Source organism: Rutilus rutilus (assembly GCF_951802725.1).
Source record: "Rutilus rutilus genome assembly, chromosome: 5".
NCBI classification, from domain to species: Eukaryota; Metazoa; Chordata; class Actinopteri; order Cypriniformes; family Leuciscidae; genus Rutilus; species Rutilus rutilus.
Genome location: NC_140213.1, coordinates 6,871,088 through 6,894,451, shown reverse-complemented (window position 1 = coordinate 6,894,451; position 23,364 = coordinate 6,871,088). Strand labels below are relative to the sequence as shown.

Sequence of the window (23,364 nt, the reverse complement as noted above, 5' to 3'; positions counted from 1 at the left end):
AACACACAAACATAGAGCAACTTTAAAAATATCTGTAGATGCAATAGTGATGATTTTACTTCAAATACAAGACCCAGGTTTTCAGGTGTTCACTGTGTCCTATAATGAGTAAACTCAGTAGGGTTACATGGAAAATTTAACCCATGATAATGTCTTATTCAAGTAATAGAGTTGTAGTTACTATGCCAAACTATTGATGAAAATGCCATTATGAATGCCAATGAATGTTAATTTAGTATGAACACACAAACTAATGTCCATCATTTTATGCAAATTTACAACATAATTTGACAATGAGAAGTTATTAGAAATACAACATCTTTAATTAAGAAGACAATTTCAAATGTGTATGTTAGGGTGTCTTCAGAGTATTTAGCATTGATTGTGTGAAAAAACAAGTGTCTGGTGTGGATTTAGATAGATTAAGATGGCATATATCGATATATGTGATAAGCCGTTTAATTTGAAAAAGACCGTTTCTACTGTAGATTACAAATAGCCTAACAAGTAGCCGACTCACCTGGTTCTTGATGCTGAGATTGTAGGTCAGTAAATGTGCTGCTGCTGCTTGATGGCTGGATAGATGCTGCAGCGTAAACAAGAAACAGAGACTGGCGTAAAATATCATGCTGTGTGTTAGACAGTGTGATAGGCAATTCTCACTCCCCGACATGTCGGATGAAGTCGAAATTTCGCTACACACCCACTTGTAACATAGCTTTCTTCTGATATAATACAAATCTTAAATTCATAATACAAATACAAATACAAATTCATATAACAAATATTAAAATCATGAAAGATCTGTCCTGCAATCATACTCCAAATCAGAAAAAAGCTTACATTCTTCACTGTGAGGTCCAGCAGGTGTAGACAGTGCCGCAGCGTCAACAGATGTCTGTCGTGGCTGCAGATATTGTCTCATTGCATCTGGACACGATTCAAAAGTAAATTTATTTGGAAAAAGTTGCGAGATACTGTATTGTGTATTTAAACATCTAGCAAGGAACTGTGCGTGGTGAGATCAACAGCTGTAACACAGCAATGATATAGCAGGGCTGCCAACTTTTGAGTTTAGCTTGGAGTGAGATTTTTTGAGGGGGGGGGGTGGTATGTAAAAACAAATATTGCATCACAATAAGTGTAATTGTGATTGTCAAAACATTTGGTAACTAAATAGAATTTTATGAAGTTTAGTGACAACATGTTACAATGTTTACATTGTACAATGACTGGTAGGATACAGTTTTTATTATTGCTTGACAAAAATTTCAAGATTTCAATTCCATTCTTGTGATTTGATTCTGATTTTCATTCAATATTGACTAATTTGGATACATGTTTATTTTAAATTGTATTAAAAAATAACAAATTCAATTAAATATAATGCAGTTTTTGTTATAATAATTATTTAATGACATAAGTAAAAATATTATAAATATGTAATATAGTGCTCAGCAAAATCTCCTCTCTAGCTAATTTTTTCTATTCAATTAACATGCTATGGTCATTAAATGGCTTTCCTGAGGTAAATGTAACGTTATATGACATAATTGTTCTCCTGCTGTTATATTGACCTCCTTCCGTGGTTGAAAAACACTAATTGGTCGATATTATGTATACTTTCGGTAAGTTGTACTGCATCTTTAAATAAAAAAGTAAAAGATGATCGGTTCACGTGCACTTGAACTGAGGCGCTCAGCGATCTGTCACGTCACATTTACAAGCGCCAAACGTATTTTTGTCTGAATTTCGTAATAAAATTGACGGAATCTAAGAGGTGAGAATTAGTTTAATATTAAAAGTACCTCTTTGCTCCGCAATTTTTCTGTGCGTGAGAAAATGGGTGCCGTGAGAGCGTGTGAAAAGTGTCAATTGCGTTGAGCATTGAGCGTGAGAGTTGGCAGCCCTGAATAGTCTACATACCTCTGCTTTGGGCCCGTTTTTCTTCCTCCTCCTTCCTTCGTTTTCAGAAAGCCGATCCCGATGGCTTGGGTGTTCTTTTCATCATAAAAGATTATATATATATGATCATTTATAGCCTACAACCGCCACTTTTAGCCCATCATATAAAGCGCTAAAACCAGCTGTCAGATGTTTTCGCGTCACTCCCGGTTGCTGAGCAACGCGCGTGAGTTTGACAGCTGTCAGAGTGACTCGTTTTTTAGGATTGTATAATCTATTAAAAGAAATGGGCAAATACAAGCAGTGTGTGGACAGTGCACAGTAAAAGTGCACAGCGTGTGCGCAGCTTTCATAATACGATACATACATTTAATTAACTTTTTTTTATTTATTATTATTCTGCAATTTTGCGCCCCGTCCAGCAGATGGCGCCCCAGGCGGCCGCCTGTGTCGCCTGTCGGCAAAGCCGGCCCTGATGGAATGAATACATTATGCCAGTTTTAATTAATTACTATTATATTAATTCATCTATTAATCATTTAGACTATTAGTTGCTGATGCACTAATAATTGTGTCATACATTAACTCATGATTATCTGTGCATTAGTTAAGAATGAATTAATGCCTCTTAGTGCACCCGTATTGTAAAGTGTTACCAGAACTTGTAAAAAAATAAATTATTAAACATGTTAAGGAAATAAAATAAGATTATCACGTTCGCACCACATGACATTTTTAAGGACCAATTCATCTATATGAATAAACACTCAGTATTTATATGTACACAACAGTCTTAATGTTAGAACAATTGTAATAGATATTATTATTTTTTGTATTTTAAAATTGGCATGTCGAAAATCTTTTGACCCTTTAAATTGACCCACTAGTGACTAGCACATTTTACACAATAAAGTGATCTAGAATCCACGGCAAAGGACACGTATGGCCACTATTATGCGTGTCATGTGGAGGGCTCCGTAAAATTGATATAAATGAATGCATTTATTTCACGTGCTAGTCACGTTTCCCCGACTCCCCCAACAACAGCGGCCTAACCGGACAGCCGGTGTCCTGACATTCCATCCTACCCGTCAGATTGTCCTACCAGGGCTTACTGCGCATGCGCACATCAATATTGCGTCAATTTTGTCACGCTGAACAACACGCCCATAATTTTTTACTACTTGCCTGAGAACTTCTTCATGTGAGGTAAGTTTTTTACTATTTGTGGTAATTTTTATTATACCAAGATATATAGCAGTAATGAGAACTGTTTACGGTCACATTCATACAAAGCCAGCACCATTGATCATTTTTCATGAAAACGTTAGGCTAGATATGGGCGCCCCCATATGATTTGATTGTTTTAGTGTAAAATATAAACACACACAATTATGCCAAAATGTCCGTTTTGTCGAGTGTCCCCATAAGATCAGTCTTAAATGAATTAAATAAAGTATCAAATGAGCGTAAAGAGTGTGAGGCGTGTGAGATCCGCGTATCGTCAACAGTGGCAGGTGTTAAAGTGACAGCGGTTAAACAAATATTGAAAACATACTCTATGTTGTTTCTGCATTCATTTGGAGATAAACTGTGAAATTATTACATTATAAAATATATTAAATTAAACTTTAATGTTTGTAATTACGATTAATCACATAAAAAATGCCTCATTGATTTACAGCACTATATCTATTTGTGTTTTTTTTTTCTTGCATTTTTTGACAGCTATGGAAGATAAGTGGGAAGCATTGTATAATCTTCTGTCAGTGGGATCGTACCCATCAGGGTATGATAAGTCCAAAAGGCAGAACATTCGAAGATATGCACTCAAATTCAACTTAAAGGGTAGATATTTTAACTTTAAATTCAATTATGTTTATTTTATTATTAATTTGTTGCCATCTTGATTTTCTTTTCCAACACTGCCAAATGTCCTTTAAGTCTACTTTTGTCATATAGTCGTGTTTTGTATTTAATGTAGATGGAATGCTTTTTTATGGAGGGAAAAGAGTGATCAAAACCAAAGAGGAAGCCAGGATGCTCTTTGAAGAATTCCATTCCTCTCCCATTGGTGGGCACACAGGGATTGGTAAAACACGTGCTGCCATCTGTGCCAGATTTTACTGGCATGGCATGTCAGTTGACATTGAAAATTGGGTATGTGTTATTTATTTTATATAGTTATTTTAATATGTATATATAGGCCTATATGAAGAGTTCAGATGCAAAAGCCTCTAGGTGCCATCTGAAATTGTCTTCTAGAATGATCATTTTGATCAAGCTCGTATATTTAAGTTCAGTAATTTCACTTAATGCAGAGGTGGGTAGTAACGAAGTACATTTCTTCGTTACATTTACTTGAGTACTTTTTTAGAAAAATTTTACTTTTAAGAGTAGATTTGAACGTGGGTACTTTTTACTTTTACTCGAGTACATTTCTAATGAAAAAACTGTACTTTTACTTCGTTACGTTGGGCGACGTTCCTCTCGTTACTTTATTTTAATGCAATATGTGTTGTTAAATGCGTAGTTTATTCCAAGCGCGCTGTATCTTTTTTCTGGACTTGAGCGATACTCAATTCACAAATGAATGACTCTTTTGAGTCGATTCTGTTCAAAGACTTAATCAAACAAGTTGGCAGATCTGTCTAAATCGGTTCGCGAATCAGTTTGAATGAACTGTTCAGTTCCTGCACGCACTGAATCGTCTGAAGCGATTTCAATTCACACTCGACTCGGAGTCGTAACAGGAAGATTTAAGCACATCAAGAGCGTTGGATGAAGTGGCCGTGGACCTACAGTACAGTCAAGTGAGAGCAAATCTTCAAATGCATCATATTTTTGCCAGCGATGAAGATCTTTATTAGTTGAACTTGAACATCTTCGTAAGCTGTCTGTGAATGAATGATTCCACAGGAGTCAGAACGATATTCGATTTAATTTCACTCAGGTAATACATTTTACAACCAAACAGATTATTACGCCACGATACTAGAAAGTATGACATTACCCGTTTTTTGGACATATACATTAATTTACATTAAATAAAGCTACCATTGTCCACAGTTTATGAACACCGTCCCGCGGTATTGTGTAGGGTAGGCTATATTGTTGCGCAGTGGCGTGCGAACTCGACTTGAAAACGAATGCCTTTGCCTGCCGTAGACAGTTAACCAGTTTAAACATGCTTGCAGAAATATACATTTGATTATATTTTGGTACGATGTACTTTTATTTGTTTTTGTTTTTTGTGTGTTCAGAGGGTTGTTCCATAAAAGATGCTAAGAAAAGCGGGGATTAAACTCCAAAACCCGACTTGAATAAACCTAACAAATAAACTGGGGCTAAAGCGGTTTCATAAAAGGTAATTCAAGTTCACGCAATCCCACTAATTTGATCCAGGTTTATCCTGTCTAGATAACTGCGTGTGCATGCGTTTCTTAAGCAGCCCAGAGGGTTGTTCCATAAAACATCTGTGTAACAGCTGAGGCTTAGCCTGACAGTTAGCCTGCCCTGGACCAGGCTAGTTTCCCAGCATAAGTTGCCAGGGTAACAGAGTTTGAACTATTTTAAGTTTGCTTTATGAAACAGAATCCACCGACAATAAGTCTGACTAACCAAAATAAGCCTGGCTTGTATTCTAATCTTGTTTTATGGAACAACCCTCAGCTGTTCAGTAGCAGTCATGAGCGCGAGCATGTGAAGAGTTTTAACTCTTCTCTGTCAATACCTTTGAATGCAACACTCTGCATATTCACTTTATTTCGACATTGTCTAATAATCCAAATGTAGTTGTATAAGTTACTATTATACAAACCAGAGGACAGGCAATGATTTTCAAGCTATACAGATGGCAGAAATAATGCTTACGTCTCTCTTCTGTTTTTGTTGCAAAGATAGCTGATAATAATAGTCATTTAAATAAACAAAATCTAAATAATATCATTTTATATATATGACAACTTCAGAGGCAAAAGCCTCTGTACCATCTGAAATTTTCTTCTAAAAGAGCATTTTTATCAAGCTTGTATGTTTATGTTCACACTTAAATGGCAATGAAAAGTAGCCTACCTATTAATTGTCATTAAAGTGAAATTACTGAACTTAAATATACGAGCTTGATACAAATGATTGTTTTAGAAGAAAATTTCAGATGGCACTCAGAGGCTTTTGCATCATGAAGTCTTCATAGATGTAGGGAAGATGTAATATGTTTCTCCCAGCCTTAGGGGGGGCGCTGTGTTCTATGAGTGTTTCACTGTGTGAGTGAGCCCTTCTTCACATGGGTGGAGCTGTTGTTAATTCAGTTCTATTTTCCTTGTGAAAAGGTAAGATGTTCTCTGTTACATCTATTAAATTTTTTTAATTATATTGGCCATCCATGTTATTTGAATAAATATATTGCTGTTAAAAATGTTAACTAACATATTTGCACAGTTATTTGCGACGGATGGTTTTGTATTTCTGATATTATTTAATGGGTTTTACCTTCCATGTGATGGGGTATATTTTTCTGTATATTGTATTGTGTTTAACATTTATCTGAGTATTTTGGGTTATAGTCTTTGTATTTTGGATGCATGTGACATTTAACATTAATTGTCATATGTGGAAAGTTATTTTTCCAGTCTTTGAGAACCCCTGTTATTGAAGGCTTAATATAACTGCAGCTAGAACTGTATTGTTTTGTTTTGTGATATTGTATGCATTTTTATTTTTGATATTAGTAACTAACAATTCTATTTTCCTTGTGAAAAGTGGCTGATGCAGAAGAGCCCAATAAATAAGCTTCACTGCTGTGACGACAACGATATTTGTGTCCTCCTCATTCAACCATCATCCAAACACAACGCAGAGACATTTGGGGGAGCACACAGACGAAGAGGGTTACATATATAGGCCTATATGATCCGAAGCAACTAGTTACTCACTACTTGAGTAGTTTTTTCATTGGATACTTTTTTACTCTTACTCAAGTAACTATTAAGATTATTACTTTTACTTTTACTTTGAGTAAATATTTCTATAAGTACTTTTACTTTTACTTGAGTACAGTTTTTGGATACTCTACCCACCTCTTAAATGGCAATGAAAAAGACCTATTAATTGTCATTTAAGTGAAATTACTGAACTTAAATATACAAGCTTTATAAACATGATAATTCTAGAAGAAAATTTCAGATGGCACTTAGAGGCTTTTGCATCTATCTATATATATATATATTATATTTATACATAACAATTTCTGAAAGGTATTGGAATGTGATCAATGTCAAAAAGTGGGAAAACCTTTGACTGCTGTGCAGACCTTACAGTGCATCAAGGTAAATAAGTGCAGTAACATACAGCATACATATACTAAACCTACTTTATACACGCTAAACTTACTTTACATTTTATTTTACTTGATAGGTTTCTGCTGTTTGGGAGCTTGTTGGCATTGATTTAACTGGACCATTACCTGAAACTGCAGATGGCTTTAAATACATCCTCACAGCCACAGACTATTTCTCTAAGTGGGTTGAGGCTTTTCCTTTAAAAACCAAGACAGCAGCTGAAGTTGGAAGACATCTCTGTTCCATCATTTATAGACATGGCTGTCCCCAGAGAATTCTCTCAGATCAGGGAAGAGAATTTGTAAATGATGTAAGTGTATTTAAAATGATCAGTATTAAAGTGATATAGGTTTAGCCTCAATGTCTTTGTTTTTAGATTTTCAAGAGTTGTTATATTTTCCTTTGCACATACAGTACATGTATTCAACTACTGTTTTAAGGAGCTTTTCACCAATATACTCACAGTGATTTTTTTTCTTTATTTTTTAAGCTTAACCACAGGCTTTGCGAAATGTTGTGCATCAAAAGAAGTGTGACAGCAGCTTATCATCCTCAAACCAATGGCCTGGATGAAAAGACCAACGACAACATTAAACGGTACGTTTAATTATTTTATGTACCTAGGTCAGGTTAAGTACCAAGTAGGGATGCACGATAATGCATTTTGGCCGATATTCGATATGCCGATATTTTCAAACTAATTTTGTCCGATGCCGATACCGATTCCGATATATACACATTTTCCCCCTGATATATTTACACTTTAATTTTACTGAAGAGAAATCCAAGTCTCTCTCCTGTACTACCTTTACTGTATTACACTCATGTGTTGTAGATAAGGCAATACACAAGACAAACAAAACAACATTTGATTCTACCATAAAAGTATAATTTTACAAATGTAGACAGACATTCACCCCTGAAAAATAGGTAAATTATTTATGCCATTGCCACAGTTTATTTTTAAGTTCAGACTTTAAACTTCAGTCCTTAGAAGTAAAATAAATAGAAAAAAAATTCAAATATTTTTTTTTACATCTTCTCCTACTTGAACAGGTCTACCAAATGCTCCCCTGTTTTCGGTGCTGATGCAGTGGTGACCCGTTCATGTACTGTAACATGTAAGGGTGGCGCTGCCAATAAAGCAACTAAAAGTTGTCACAGAGAAGCGCAAAAGTAATGATTATGAATATGTCAAATATAGCAAGGAGACATTTTAATTGTTTATTAATAAACAAGTGTTTTCTGTGTCGGCTGCAAAGATGAAGTTGACTGACTCGCGATCTTCGGAGTAGGCTCGCGACTCAGTCAACTTCATCTTTGCAGCCGACACAGTGAACGCGCCAGGGAGAAATGCACATTTCGGATTACATAGTTTTCTTTCGTTTTGAATTGTTATGTTTAAAAAATATGATTTCAAACGTTCTGTAGATAATAGATATATTTATCAGGTCTGTGAGGCAAGTAAGCTATATGCTGAGTTTCGTTTCATTTATGAGACGAACTCCAGTTCACGCGCGCGCCTCTGTGTCGTGATATCTATTATCTGGTTTACTTATTATTTATTAGGCTAAATCCAGGCAATTGGTTGATGAAACATTTTTTAAAATTAAGATACAATTAATACAAAACGAAATTCACTTAGAAAGGCTTTGTGCTTTCTGTTTGAGGTCTCTGTGGAAGTTTTAAAGCAGTCTCTATCAGTGCCGCTTTCAGAGCGCTCACGTCCGTAACCGAGAACTGTCACTGTTTTTCCTTATAAATGCGAACACGAAAAATAAAATAAAATGAATATTTTATGCTCTGTGGAGAGCAAGCTTGGAGAGTTTACATAAGTAAGCTACAGGACATCGTCTTTCGAAACATGACCTGCACGAAAGAGAAAAAAAATACTGCGGCATTCTACCCAGCACTTCTGAAAATGCACTTGCGAATGCGTCTCTGTCCCCAGCACATCTCAAACCAAACTGACGCTCATGCTAGAAATGCCTCCACATGTTGGAAGTTTAAGTTGCTGGCACTCATGCTATGTTCACGGTCGTCACGTGCACATAGGAAACACGCCACCCTATCGGCAAGGCTCATCGGCAGAAATATTCATATTGGCCGATGCCGATGATGGTCATTTAAAGCTTTTATCGGCCGATACCGATGTTGTGCCGATATCATCGTGCATCCCTAGTACCAAGTTAAGGCACCCCCACCCCCCATGACATTTTCACCCATCTTTTGCTTCAAGGCACCAAATAAGTTATAAATGCGTTCCTAAAAAGGCTTTCATACGCCAAGTTTATAAGCCTTTAAAAAACAAAAAACTCTCCCCCTTATGTTTCATTTTAGAGCCCTCAAGAAATTGGTTAACGACTAGGAGAATGACTGGGATGTCTATCTGGATGCCACCTTGTTTTCTTTAAGATCAAAGGTCCACACCACCACAAAACACTCCCCTTTTCTTTTAATGTATGGGAGAGAGGCAGTGTTCCCTGCAGAGATTCCTGTTGAAATGCCGGTGAGTGTGCTTATGGAGTCATTAATTTCAGCAATTTTGTCATATAGCCTATGTCAGAAGAATTGTGCTTAAAGTAAATTTAGCCTTGAAATCATTTCCAATGGGTACTGTAGTAGATGATGCAAAACTTTTATTATTATTTTTACAAAACTAATCATACAGTATATATCGTTTTTATTATTGGCTGGATTGATTAACTTATAAAACCTTTGATCTTAAACTGGTAATGATCATAATTTTTGGACCTTGTTCCACAACAGACAATAAGGGTCACTAATATTCCTAACAGTTTGTTGTGAATAGTAAACAACCATGTTTTTAGCAAAGGACCTCTTCTCATGCTACCATGGGCTTTTCATTACATACATGCACATTAAAAATTGAATTTATATTGCCTTGTTTTTTAGCTTTCCACCATCAGTCTCCCTGTGGAATCAAGTTTTAGCGATTATGTAGTTTCCGATAAAAAAAAGAGAGATGAGGCCAAAAAACAGGCAGAAGAAAACATTGGTAAATCACAGGAGAAACAGAAGGAATCATATGCTAAAAAGGTCCAGAAGAAGTACAAAGACTTGATTTACAATGTTGGTGACGAGGTTCTTCTGGTGAATATGAGGAAGCGTGGAAGAAAAGGAGGAAGGATTGAACCTGACTTCTCAGGACCCTACATCATTGAGAGACTCAGTGGCAAACTTGTCACTTTAAACAAACCTGGAGGGATTACTTTAAAAACTAAATATAGCATTAGTCACATTAAACCATACAGAAGAAGGCAAACTGGAAAGGTGCCTGATGACTGTTCTGGTATCTCAGTCTCCAGTGGGTCTACTGAGAGTAACAGTTCTTGCAAGATGCCTCCTTGCACTGTTGCACCTGCACTCAGCCCTCAGCATTCTGTGACCAAGGTAAATGATTCTGAGAAGCTCCAAGAAGATTCAGCGTTACAAAGACCTTCTGTTATTCAAGTTGCCCCTAAAATGCTTGACCAAACAAATGGCTACATCAAGGAGGTAAAATTAACCCCAACAGATGAAGAGCCAGCAATAAAGTTCCCATCAGATGTAAACGAAACCTCAGAGAAACAAGGTTTTATATTTACAGAGATCTCAGTTCACCCTTAGTTGCCAGTTTGGCCTACCTGACCAGTTTGGTCTTGTTGTTATGGTTGGTTGCTTGCAGTGTTTAAATCATGGTGGCCATTTTGACCTGTTGGTCACAGGTCACCGTTATTTATAGGAAGTGGACATAATAACCAATAGATCATAAAAAAGACTCAGTCCCATTAAAAAATAAAATAAAAAATTACCTATTAATTGCCATTTAAGTGAAATTACTGAAGCTATGAAGCTACTGAGCTTGATAAAAATTTCATTTTTGAAGAGAAAATTTCAGATGGCACTTAGAGGTTTTTGCAAATTGCATCTGAACTCTTCATATATATATATATATATATATATATATATATATATGCCTAAAAAGTTAAAAATGCATGCCACCAAAATATAAAAAATTTCTTATTTAATATAGATACTATACATTCTTTTAAAGTTATATCCACTTCCTCTAGCTGTCCTGTACACTTTTGATATGATGACTGTTTGCAAGGGCGTAGGTTTGCATATGGATAGTAGGGACATGTTCCTACCAATATTTTGGGAGGACAGAATTGTCCTTCCTAGTACTTCAGTGAACTCGATCACATTATTTTTCATATTACATACTACCGATGTGGGGGTAGAGATTGTTGTCTCTTCTAACGTAAAGACCAAACCTACGGCCTTGACTGTTTGGCACGTTCATTTTGCCAAGTTCATTTTATGTTGGCTCGTTGGCCCTGTAAAGTTGATTAATTAGAAAAATTATTTACAACACTAACTTTGTCTTTCTTTTTCAGTAATGAAGGTCTGGGCTGCAAATGTCACTGGTCAGGTTGAAGCAGTTGTTGGGCCATATAAGCTCTATGACTCTTCTTTTCACTCACTGCAAGGGACCGAGTGGCTTTCTGATGAAGTAAGTTATTTATTCTTATACTATGGGTGGCCGTTCTTTCTAATCACCCGGTTGTCTAAATTACTTGTAAACCCAGAACATGATTTTAAGAGTCACCCAATTGAAAAAGTTTTTTCCTCTCACACAAAAAAAAAAAGTTTAGTTTGTTTATATTCATGTTTATTTTTCTTAATTTAGGTCATTGATGCATACCTGCACCTGGTCATTGAAAAACAACAGGTATGTATAGAATGTCTACTTATTTAGGAACACTCATTTCATTTTATATACTTACCAAATGTTTTTTTTTTGTTTTTTTTTCAGAACCACGTTCACCAGCTTTGTGCAGTTGTTGGACGTTCGTTGTTTACTGGACAGTTCAGATGCCTAGGGAAGGTAATTTAGCTTTCTATAAAGGAATAAAGGTGATATTATTTACGTGTTTTGGAACCATCAGAAAACTTATTAAACACTTTTCACAGATGAAGTTTCCCATTGAGGACATTTGGCTGTGCCCTGTGAACGTTGGAGCACATTGGATTCTTGTGGTGCGTGTGTATTTTTCAAAGTACATTGCAAGTGAGATTATAGAAAATGTTTTTTTTTTTCTTCTTCTTCTTTAGTGATATTGGGCTATTGTCCAATAGAATACTCTATTGTTTTTAAAAAAGCTAGATGGTGGGGGAGTTCGAGTTATCTAACTAACAGAGCAATTCAAGGTTTTTTTTGTTTTGTTTGTGATATATTTCACAAATGTTTGTCATGTTATGTTTAAATAAGTTTAAGAAATGTCTTGCAGGGTCAAAGATGACACACGGCAAGTTTTAAAGCTGTGAGCAGAGAAATAGGCTACACACGCACATAGGCTATGTTCTCTGACAAAGGCAAAGAGCCTTTGTTATCTGTATCTCCTATTGGGACAGGGCCTTATATTCAATGTATATGTTTGTATACTCTCTCAAAGTCTGTCACATCCTAACAATTTTGTCCATAATCTTCAGACATTCTTTAATGCTTTAGGTCAATAATTTAAAGGTTTATTTATTCCATCTACATAAGAAGTATTTCAGAGATTAATAGTGTCTATACCAAGCAGCTTCCTAGTGGTGATCTAAAAATATTTACATGACATTATATTTTAGATTATCAACATGCCTGAAAAAACACTCCTTCTGATTGATCCAATGGGAAATGAACATTCCTACGAACATAAAATTCTACGGAACTGGAGGTAACCTTGTTAGAACTGTTATTCTTTTTTTGTTTATGCTATTTGATTCTAAACAGTACAAATGTCTCGACGACATCTAGGAATTTTTTTAAAATGAGGTGTGATGAGCAAACAGCACAGTGGCAATTACGGACCCTGAAGCACGACCCGCAGATGGATTCCAGCAGTTGTGGAGTTTTGGTATTGAATGTATGTGTTCATATATTTGCACAAGTGGCTTCAGATCTGGAAATGTTGTAATGAATTGAATTAAATCATCTGTCAATTAATGTTTCAGTTTGCTGAACAGTACCTGCTGACAGGAACGATCAGCAATGTTCAGACTACGCCTGAAGCGGTCAGCTCAGCACGCATGAAAGTAGCCTGCACACTTCTTGGATGTCGAGGCAAGTGCTGTTTTAATTCTGTAGTACAGTAGTAATATTGTAATGTACAGTATGTCATGTAGTACACCTCTGTAGATGCTATCTTCACTCTGAAAATTGTATTTAATCAAGTAAGAATATCCAAATATACAGAGGGGATAGAGAAGAAAATCATAGAGTAGAAAATAACTTGAAGGATGCAAAAAGTAATCCAAGAATGATTTAATGTAATTTCAGAACAGGTCTGACATAGTATTTTTCATGGTGTTTATGTTGACATTTAGTACACTATGATATGATTGCCCAATGAATTCATATTTATCTTATTAATGTTAACAAATTTATAGGTAATGCAGAGGAGTACTGTGTGCTTTGCAGCATGCTGGAAGACGACCCCAACGAAAGCATGATTGAAATGGTACATACAACTTACAATACACACACCCAAAAAGCAATAGTTTAACTTTATGTGCCATGTTTTTTTTTGTGTGTGTGTAGAATCTTTTGTTATTTAAATCTTTTCATATTTTTAGATTCTATATTGTTTTAGATGTACTAATTTACAAATATATTCATCTCTTTTATTTTCAGGTACAGTGTGAGAGCTGCAATAGATGGGCACATTTTAAATGTTGCAACTTCAATAGCCTAAATGTGTTTATGTGCAAAAAATGTCTGGTTTAGTTTGAGTGTATTTGCATTGATAACACTCTGCAGCACAATGTAGTCCTATTTAGTTCATATTTATATTAATAACTAATTTATTTGTTTTACTTGTTTTGTGCCTCTGTTGCATGATTTAGAATTTTTGAAATTAATTTGATTAATTATCTCTTTTCTATATTGTTCTGCTTGATTATAAATTATCTCAATAACTAATCTTATTTCAATTTACATAATCACTTTACATTATCATCTGTTTTTGGGTAAATTTGTAACATCTGTCCACGGACTACAGATTAAAAACTTACAAATCATCCCAACTGTTTATTTCATACTGGTAGGACAATCTGATGGGGTATTTTGCACTGTTAAAGTATCCTACCTGTTTATTTCATACTGGTAGGACAATCTGATGGGGTATTTTGCACTGTTAAAGTATCCTACCTGTTTATTTCATACTGGTAGGACAATCTGATGGGGTATTTTGCACTGTAAAATCATCCTACCTGTTTATTTCATACTGATAGGACAATCTGATGGGGTATTTTGCACTGTAAAATCATCCTACCTGTTTATTTCATACTGGTAGGACAATCTGATGCGGTATTTTGCACTGTAAAATCATCCTACCTGTTTATTTCATACTGATAGGACAATCTGATGGGGTATTTTGCACTGTAAAAGTATCCTACCTGTTTATTTCATACTGGTAGGACAATCTGATGGGGTATTTTGCACTGTTAAAGTATCCTACCTGTTTATTTCATACTGGTAGGACAATCTGATGGGGTATTTTGCACTGTAAAATCATCCTACCTGTTTATTTCATACTGATAGGACAATCTGATGGGGTATTTTGCACTGTAAAATCATCCTACCTGTTTATTTCATACTGGTAGGACAATCTGATGCGGTATTTTGCACTGTAAAATCATCCTACCTGTTTATTTCATACTGATAGGACAATCTGATGGGGTATTTTGCACTGTAAAAGTATCCTACCTGTTTATTTCATACTGGTAGGACAATCTGATGGGGTATTTTGCACTGTTAAAGTATCCTACCTGTTTATTTCATACTGGTAGGACAATCTGATGGGGTATTTTGCACTGTAAAATCATCCTACCTGTTTATTTCATACTGGTAGGACAATCTGATGGGGTATTTTGCACTGTAAAATCATCCTACCTGTTTATTTCATACTGATAGGACAATCTGATGGGGTATTTTGCACTGTAAAATCATCCTACCTGTTTATTTCATACTGGTAGGACAATCTGATGGGGTATTTTGCACTGTAAAATCATCCCAACTGTTTATTTCATACTGATAGGACAATCTGATGGGGTATTTTGCACTGTAAAAGTATCCTACTCGTTTATTTGCACTGTTAAAGTATCCTACCTGTTTATTTCATACTGGTAGGACAATCTGATGGGGTATTTTGCACTGTTAAAGTATCCTACCTGTTTATTTCATACTGGTAGGACAATCTGATGGGGTATTTTGCACTGTAAAATCATCCCAACTGTTTATTTCATACTGGTAGGACAATCTGATGGGGTATTTTGCACTGTAAAAGTATCCTACTCGTTTATTTGCACTGTTAAAGTATCCTACCTGTTTATTTCATACTGGTAGGACAATCTGATGGGGTATTTTGCACTGTAAAATCATCCTACCTGTTTATTTCATACTGGTAGGACAATCTGATGGGGTATTTTGCACTGTAAAATCATCCTACCTGTTTATTTCATACTGATAGGACAATCTGATGGGGTATTTTGCACTGTAAAAGTATCCTACTCGTTTATTTGCACTGTTAAAGTATCCTACCTGTTTATTTCATACTGGTAGGACAATCTGATGGGGTATTTTGCACTGTAAAATCATCCCAACTGTTTATTTCATACTGGTAGGACAATCTGATGGGGTATTTTGCACTGTTAAAGTATCCTACCCGTTTATTTCATAGGACAATCTGACGAGGTAACGTTACTTTGCACTGTTAAATCACCCTACCATAGCCTAATAAGAATCTTCGGCAAAGTTACACTGAATTATTTTATGTAGTCACAGACGAAGCAGAAACGCGCAGTAGGATTTTACGACGAGGTAGGATGAACCGATAGATATGGCTATAATTATGCGCTACGGTAGGAAAATCTGACAAGGTAGGACAGATCGACAGAACACCGGCGCACGTGCAGTTCAGTCAGAAAAAATGTGCGCTGAGGCGACATTCCTCACTACTTGTACTATATAGTTATTATATTTAAGTCACTTTTAACTACATTATTAAAGGTACTCTGGTAGTTAAATAGTAGGCTAGGTGGAAAATCGTGCCAGTTCACAAAAATCCATTGCTGCCCAACAGAAAGAAAAAAAAAACCGAGAAAAAAATCAACAAAAAACTAATAAACACCAATATCTATTTATATTTTCCTTACCTGTTCACTCATCGTCCACAGAAGGTGTGTCAGGATGTTGAAATGTGTGCACTATGCAGTGCCCACTGCCCAGCCCGCGCAGTACAACAGCTGGAGAGGAAACGTGAGATTTGATGCCTAACTGTGATTGGTTAGGAATTAATTTCAAATTGATGCCTATAACTGTGATTGGTTAGGAATTAATTTCAAATTGATGCCTAACTGTGATTGGTTAGGAATTCATTTCAAATTTCTTGGGTTGCCTGCAATTTTTTTTACACAGGTCACTAGGCTAAATTGATTTTATTATTATTGTTGTTCATATTATCATCATTATTGTATACTAATAATAATTACTGCGTTTGTCTGACAGCTGCACTGTTATGAAGCATATACAATTCTAACATCAATGTGCTGATAAAACAGCTATTGTCAGGTGGTTGACGTATGCTATACAGATGTTGATTACTGTTATGCTGTCACTATTCATTAGTCGCTGACAAACTGCTGTATTGTGACTTAGGAGATTTTGATCATTACCCAAAGGCACATAAAGAGGTAGTTCACATTTCACCCACACAATGTTTTTGCTGTTCCATAATGTAGATCATCCCAATTTGAACCATAAAGTATTTTCTCTTGTGAGAACACCTTACTGGGAATGTGCTGCTCCAAAATGAATATACACCTGGAAACAACATAATTTTGAGCAGCAACCCAGCTGATATATTTATATTAAAAAAATGCAAAACAACCAAGGTGGTTTAGGATTCATTAAATAATTGTAGAAATAAGTATAAACCATTAATAAAACCCAAATGTGTGTTGTTGTGCGCACAACAGTCTTTTAGTTGCTTGCTTGCAGGTAGTTGATTCGTTTTAGATCAGCACACTCCTGGTGAAGTCGAGCTTGTTCTTCTGACAGGGAACACACTGGGTCAACTTGATCTATTACACTTGCATGGACCAGAAAATCTATGGATAATCTGAACTATCACCTTAAATAAAATAAAGAGCCATGCTTACAGGAAGTTTGACGTTTACTAGGTCACAAAGACTTCAGTCTGTATTATACATAAGTATGAGATTTATCTTACCCAACACCACAACTGAAATCATATCAAATATGTCTAATGTTGCCTGTATCCTATTTTAGATGTATATACATTAGCATGCTGACGTTTTTGTTTTGGTTAGTAACCATGATTTGCAGTCAACAAAACAACAACATCTAATAATGGAATGTTGTTTGTCTAGATGTTAACATTGTGACATAGCTGGGTTTAGACCACCACACCTCACAACAATTTAGAAGTGAGATTGTGACCCAACAACACATTCATTCACATTTAGTGTTTGACATAAATTTAAAAATGTAAATTTAAAAATGACGTTAGCTTGAGACGTTGGCACTGTGTTGTATTTTACAACACAACTTAAAACCAAGAAAATATCTAGGTGTACTGTATGTAGCAGATGTTGATGTTGGAAAGATGTTGAATATATGTTACTTTACAACACAACTTAAAAACCCCAAAAATATCAGTGTCTAATGATGTCAGAATTTCATGTTGTGTGGATGTTAACATTGTTGTTTAGGTGACGTTGGGTTTTGGTCACCATACCTCATGACGAAATTTCAGTGTTTGACGTGAATATGACGTTGGCTTGACGTTTGATTTTGGTAAGTTAATGTCACAAGTAAATTGTAAAATGTCACATCTAATAATGTTAGAATTTGATGCTGTGTGGATGTTACCATAATGACATCAAGAAGGCGTTGCGGTTTGGTCAACATACCTCACGACTAAATGTCAGTATTTGATGTCAATATGATGTTAAGGAGACCTTGGGTTTTGGTCATCATATACCTCATGACTAACTGTCAGTTTTTGACGTCAGTAGGACGTTATCTTGAGGATTTGGGATATCTGTTGGATTTTGATTAGTTAATATCACAACCTAAAACCAACAAAACTTCAACGTCTAATGATGTTCGAATTTGACCTTGTGTGGACGTTACCATTACAACGTTAAGGAGACGTTGGGTTTTGGTTACCATGCTAGAGGTCTTCACGGGTGCACTTTGATTCGAAAACTCGAGTTTGGGTCTAAAACTTAAACGAGTGCCTTGGACACAGGTCGGGTTCGGTATTAGTGGCCTCGGGTCTCTGGCATCTAAATGTGCTTTTTCAATATGGACCTGAGAAGACCCGAATCCTTTTAAACTGTCAGGCATTTAACAAAACTTTATTAGCTATTTAAAACAATTCTATTACAGCGTTATTAAGTTCTGAATCCGCACTTCTACATGCAATGGACTCTACGTAAGGTTGCTTGCGCATTTAGACGTTGCTCCACTTTTTTGCCTACCGTTCCAACGATCATCATAAGGTCAGGTATAAGATACAATTAAGTTATAGGATGTACTGAAGTTACAGTGATGAATAATTGACATTTCAGCACTTTGCACGTACTTGTGCGTTCATGTCAAGTGCAAATTTGAGAAATGTGTATAGAAAAGGAACAAATGTTTGTAACCTTGAACACAGAAATCCATTGTAACTATGAGATCCATCAGGCAAAGGCACTCGCTTCATTACACTGCGTGTTCATGTAGGGATTCAAATAAATATATGAATAATGGAGCAGCGGCCAAATAAGTCAGCAAGACACTGGGATTCTTCTTGACAGACTTTGCTGTGTACACGTCAGTGCCATTTATGTTTGGGTCCAGTCAGGTTAGGAAAGAAATGCTGTCGGGTTGGGTCGGACTCGGATCTGACTCGGGTTGTGTTTTTCTTTAAATAATAATAATAATAATAATAATTCGTTACATTTTTATAGTGCTTTTTCTGAGACCTCAAAGCGCTTTACATAGAAGGGGGGAATCTCCTCAACCACCACCAATGTGCAGCATCCACTTGGATGATGCGACGGCAGCCATATTGCGCCAGAACGCCCACCACACACCAGCTTACTGGTGGAGAGGAGACAGTGATGAAGCCAATCAGTATATGGGGATGATTAGGAGGCCATGATGGACAGGGGCCAAGGGGCAAATTTGGCCAGGATGCTGGCCAAATAATAAATAAAATTATTTATGCACGTCAGGTTCGGGTAAGAAGTGATTTGGGTCGGGTACAGATTTTAGGATCCAAGAAGACCTCTACACCAAACCTCACAACTAAATTCCAGTGTTTTTTACGTCAATCTGACGTTGTCTTGGAACAATTGGCTTGACGTTGAATTTTGGTTAGAAAATCCCCCAACCTAAAATCAACAAAATATCAACGTCTATTGATGTTAGAATTTGACGTTGTGCGGACGTCAACATTATGACGTCAATGTGACGTTGGGGTTTGGTCACCATACCTCATGACTGAATGTCAGTGTTTGATGCAAATATGACGTTGTCAGGAGACGTTGGCTTGACGTTGTATTTTGGTTAGTTCATACCACAAACTAAAACCAACAAAATATCAACGTCTAATGATGTTAAAATTTGATGTTGTGTGGACGTTGCCATTACGACGTTAAGATGACGTTGGGGTTTGGTCACCATACCTCACGACTCAATGTCAGCGTTTGATGGAAATATGACGTTGTCAGGAGACGTTGGCTTGACGTTGTATTTTGGTTAGTTCATACCACAAACTAAAACCAACAAAATATCAACGTCTAATGATGTTAGAATTTAATGTTGTGTGGACGTTGCCATTACGACGTTAAGATGACGTTGGGGTTTGGTCACCATACCTCACGACTAAATGTCAGTGTTTGACGGAAATATGACGTTGTCAGGAGACGTTGGATTGACGTTGAATTTTGGTTAGTTAATACCACAACCTAAAACCAACAAAATATTAACGTCTAATGATGTTAAAATTTGACGTTGTGTGGACATTAACATTATGATGTCAAGATGACGTTGGGGTTTGGTCACCATACCTCATGACTGAATGTCAGTGTTTGACGGAAATATGACATTGTCAGGAGACGTTGGCTTGACGTTGTATTTTGGTTAGTTAATACCACAACCTAAAACCAACAAAATATCAACGTCTAATGATGTTAGAATGTGATGTTGTCTGGACGTTGCCATTACGACGTTAAGATGACGTTGGGGTTTGGTCACCATACCTCATGACTGAATGTCAGTGTTTGACAGAAATATGACGTTGTCAGGAGACGTTGGCTTGACGTTGTATTTTGGTTAGTTAATACCACAACCTAAAACCAACAAAATATCAACGTCTAATGATGTTAGAATGTGATGTTGTCTGGACGTTGCCATTACGACGTTAAGATGACGTTGGGGTTTGGTCACCATACCTCACGACTCAATGTCAGTGTTTGACGGAAATATGACGTTGTCAGGAGATGTTGGCTTGACGTAGTATTTTGGTTAGTTAATACCACAACCTAAAACCAACAAAATATCAACGTCTAATGATGTTAGAATGTGATGTTGTCTGGACGTTGCCATTACGACGTTAAGATGACGTTGGGGTTTGGTCACCACACCTCATGACTGAATGTCAGTGTTTGACGGAAATCTGACGTTGTCAGGAGACGTTGGCTTGACGTTGTATTTTGGTAAGTTAATACCACAACCTAAAACCAACAAAATATCAACGTCTAATGATGTTAGAATGTGATGTTGTCTGGACGTTGCCATTACGACGTTAAGATGACGTTGGGGTTTGGTCACCATACCTCACGACTCAATGTCAGTGTTTGACGGAAATATGACGTTGTCAGGAGACGTTGGCTTGACGTAGTATTTTGGTTAGTTAATACCACAACCTAAAACCAACAAAATATCAACGTCTAATGATGTTAGAATTTGATGTTGTCTGGACGTTGCCATTACGACGTTAAGATGACGTTGGGGTTTGGTCACCATACCTCAGACTGAATGTCAGTGTTTGACGGAAATATGACATTGTCAGGAGACGTTGGCTTGACGTTGTATTTTGGTTAGTTAATACGACAACCTAAAACCAACAAAATATCAACGTCTAATGATGTTAGAATTTGATGTTGTCTTGACGTAGCCATTACGACGTTAAGATGACGTTGGGGTTTGGTCACCATACCTCACGACTAAATGTTAGTGTTTGACGCAAATCTGACGTTGTCAGGAGACGTTGGCTTGACGTTGTATTTTGGTTAGTTAATACTACAACCTAAAACCAACAAAATATCAACGTCTAATGGTGTTAGAATTTGATGTTGTCTGGACGTTGCCATTACGACGTTAAGATGACGTTGGGGTTTGGTCACCATACCTCACGACTAAATGTCAGTGTTTGACGCAAATCTGACGTTGTCAGGAGACGTTGGCTTGACGTTGTATTTTGGTAAGTTAATACCACAACCTAAAACCAACAAAATATCAACGTCTAATGATGTTAGAATTTGATGTTGTCTGGACGTTGCCATTACGGCGTTAAGATGACGTTGGGGTTTGGTCACCATACCTCAGACTGAATGTCAGTGTTTGACGGAAATATGACGTTGTCAGGAGACGTTGGCTTGACGTTGTATTTTGGTTAGTTAATACTACAACCTAAAACCAACAAAATATCAACGTCTAATGGTGTTAGAATTTGATGTTGTGTGGACGTTGCCATTACGAAGTTAAGATGACGTTGGGGTTTGGTCACCATACCTCAGACTAAATGTCAGTGTTTGACGCAAATCTGACGTTGTCAGGAGACGTTGGCTTGACGTTGTATTTTGCTTAGTTAATACCACAACCTAAAACCAACAAAATATCAACGTCTAATGATGTTAGAATTTGATGTTGTCTGGACGTTGCCATTACGACGTTAAGATGACGTTGGGGTTTGGTCACCATACCTCAGACTAAATGTCAGTGTTTGACGCAAATCTGACGTTGTCAGGAGACGTTGGCTTGACGTTGTATTTTGGTTAGTTAATACTACAACCTAAAACCAACAAAATATCAACGTCCAATGGTGTTAGAATTTGATGTTGTGTGGACGTTGCCATTACGACGTTAAGATGACGTTGGGGTTTGGTCACCATACCTCACGACTAAATGTCAGTGTTTGACGCAAATGTGACGTTGTCAGGAGACGTTGGCTTGACGTTGTATTTTGGTTAGTAAATACCACAACCTAAAACCAACACAACTTCTACGTCTAATGATGTTAGAATTTGACGTTGTGTGGACGTTACCATTGTGACGTCATAGAGACGTTGGATTTTGGTAACTTTACAACACAACCTAAAAACAACAAAATATCAACTTCAGCTGACGTCGGTATTGGACGTCAGCTTAACGTTGACATTAGACGTTGAGGTGATGTTGGATTCTATTCATCCGACGTCGCAACCAAAATTCAACCGAATATCAACGTCATATGATGTTGTGTGCCAGCTGGGATAGTATCTCAAATTAATAGTATATTATCTGCAAGTACAGATTTGTAAAAATGTGCTTTTAAGATCTGAAGCACACTAAAATGCACATTCAATACAATTAAGCACACTTCTTTTTCACAAGTGTGCATTTCGTGTTGTCATGGCAACAAAGCTGCAGACTGGATATAATTTACACAGATATGGTTTGTAGGCAATTATATCACTGGTCTATTGTGCTGTGTTATACAATACAGTAACAATACAGTTGGTACTGCATACTTTTATTGTAATAACCTTACTGTAACTGTTATTGAGGGACAAATCAAAATTATTTTATGTTAATCATCATCATTATGCGACAAATGCTGTGGTAACATTCATTTAACTAGATAAAAATGTGTTGACTGGCATGAGAAATTAGAGTGGCCCACTAGCGCCTTTCTGTGGTCAGTGGGAGTTCTGCATCTGAGACGTGTCTCGCCCCAGGCTTGATCTATCACAGATGGGAGCATGGCTGGGTGTGATTCTCTAAAGCTGG

General features: G+C 36.6%; 1 protein-coding gene across 1 annotated transcript; it reads left to right on the top strand.

Moving 5' to 3' along the window:
- Positions 1-9,673: 9,673 nt before the first annotated feature.
- LOC311290834 (sentrin-specific protease 1-like) lies at positions 9,674-16,572 on the top strand (the record flags this gene model as incomplete). The annotated part of the gene is made up of 9 exons (XM_084409547.1): positions 9,674-9,753; positions 11,648-11,763; positions 11,941-11,982; positions 12,067-12,138; positions 12,225-12,290; positions 12,885-12,973; positions 13,054-13,162; positions 13,251-13,359; positions 16,511-16,572. Exons 2-9 carry the CDS (start codon positions 11,650-11,652, stop codon positions 16,570-16,572), a joined length of 663 nt encoding a protein of 220 aa, XP_084265673.1. The 5' UTR covers positions 9,674-9,753; positions 11,648-11,649.
- Between the last annotated feature and the right edge of the window lie 6,792 nt (positions 16,573-23,364).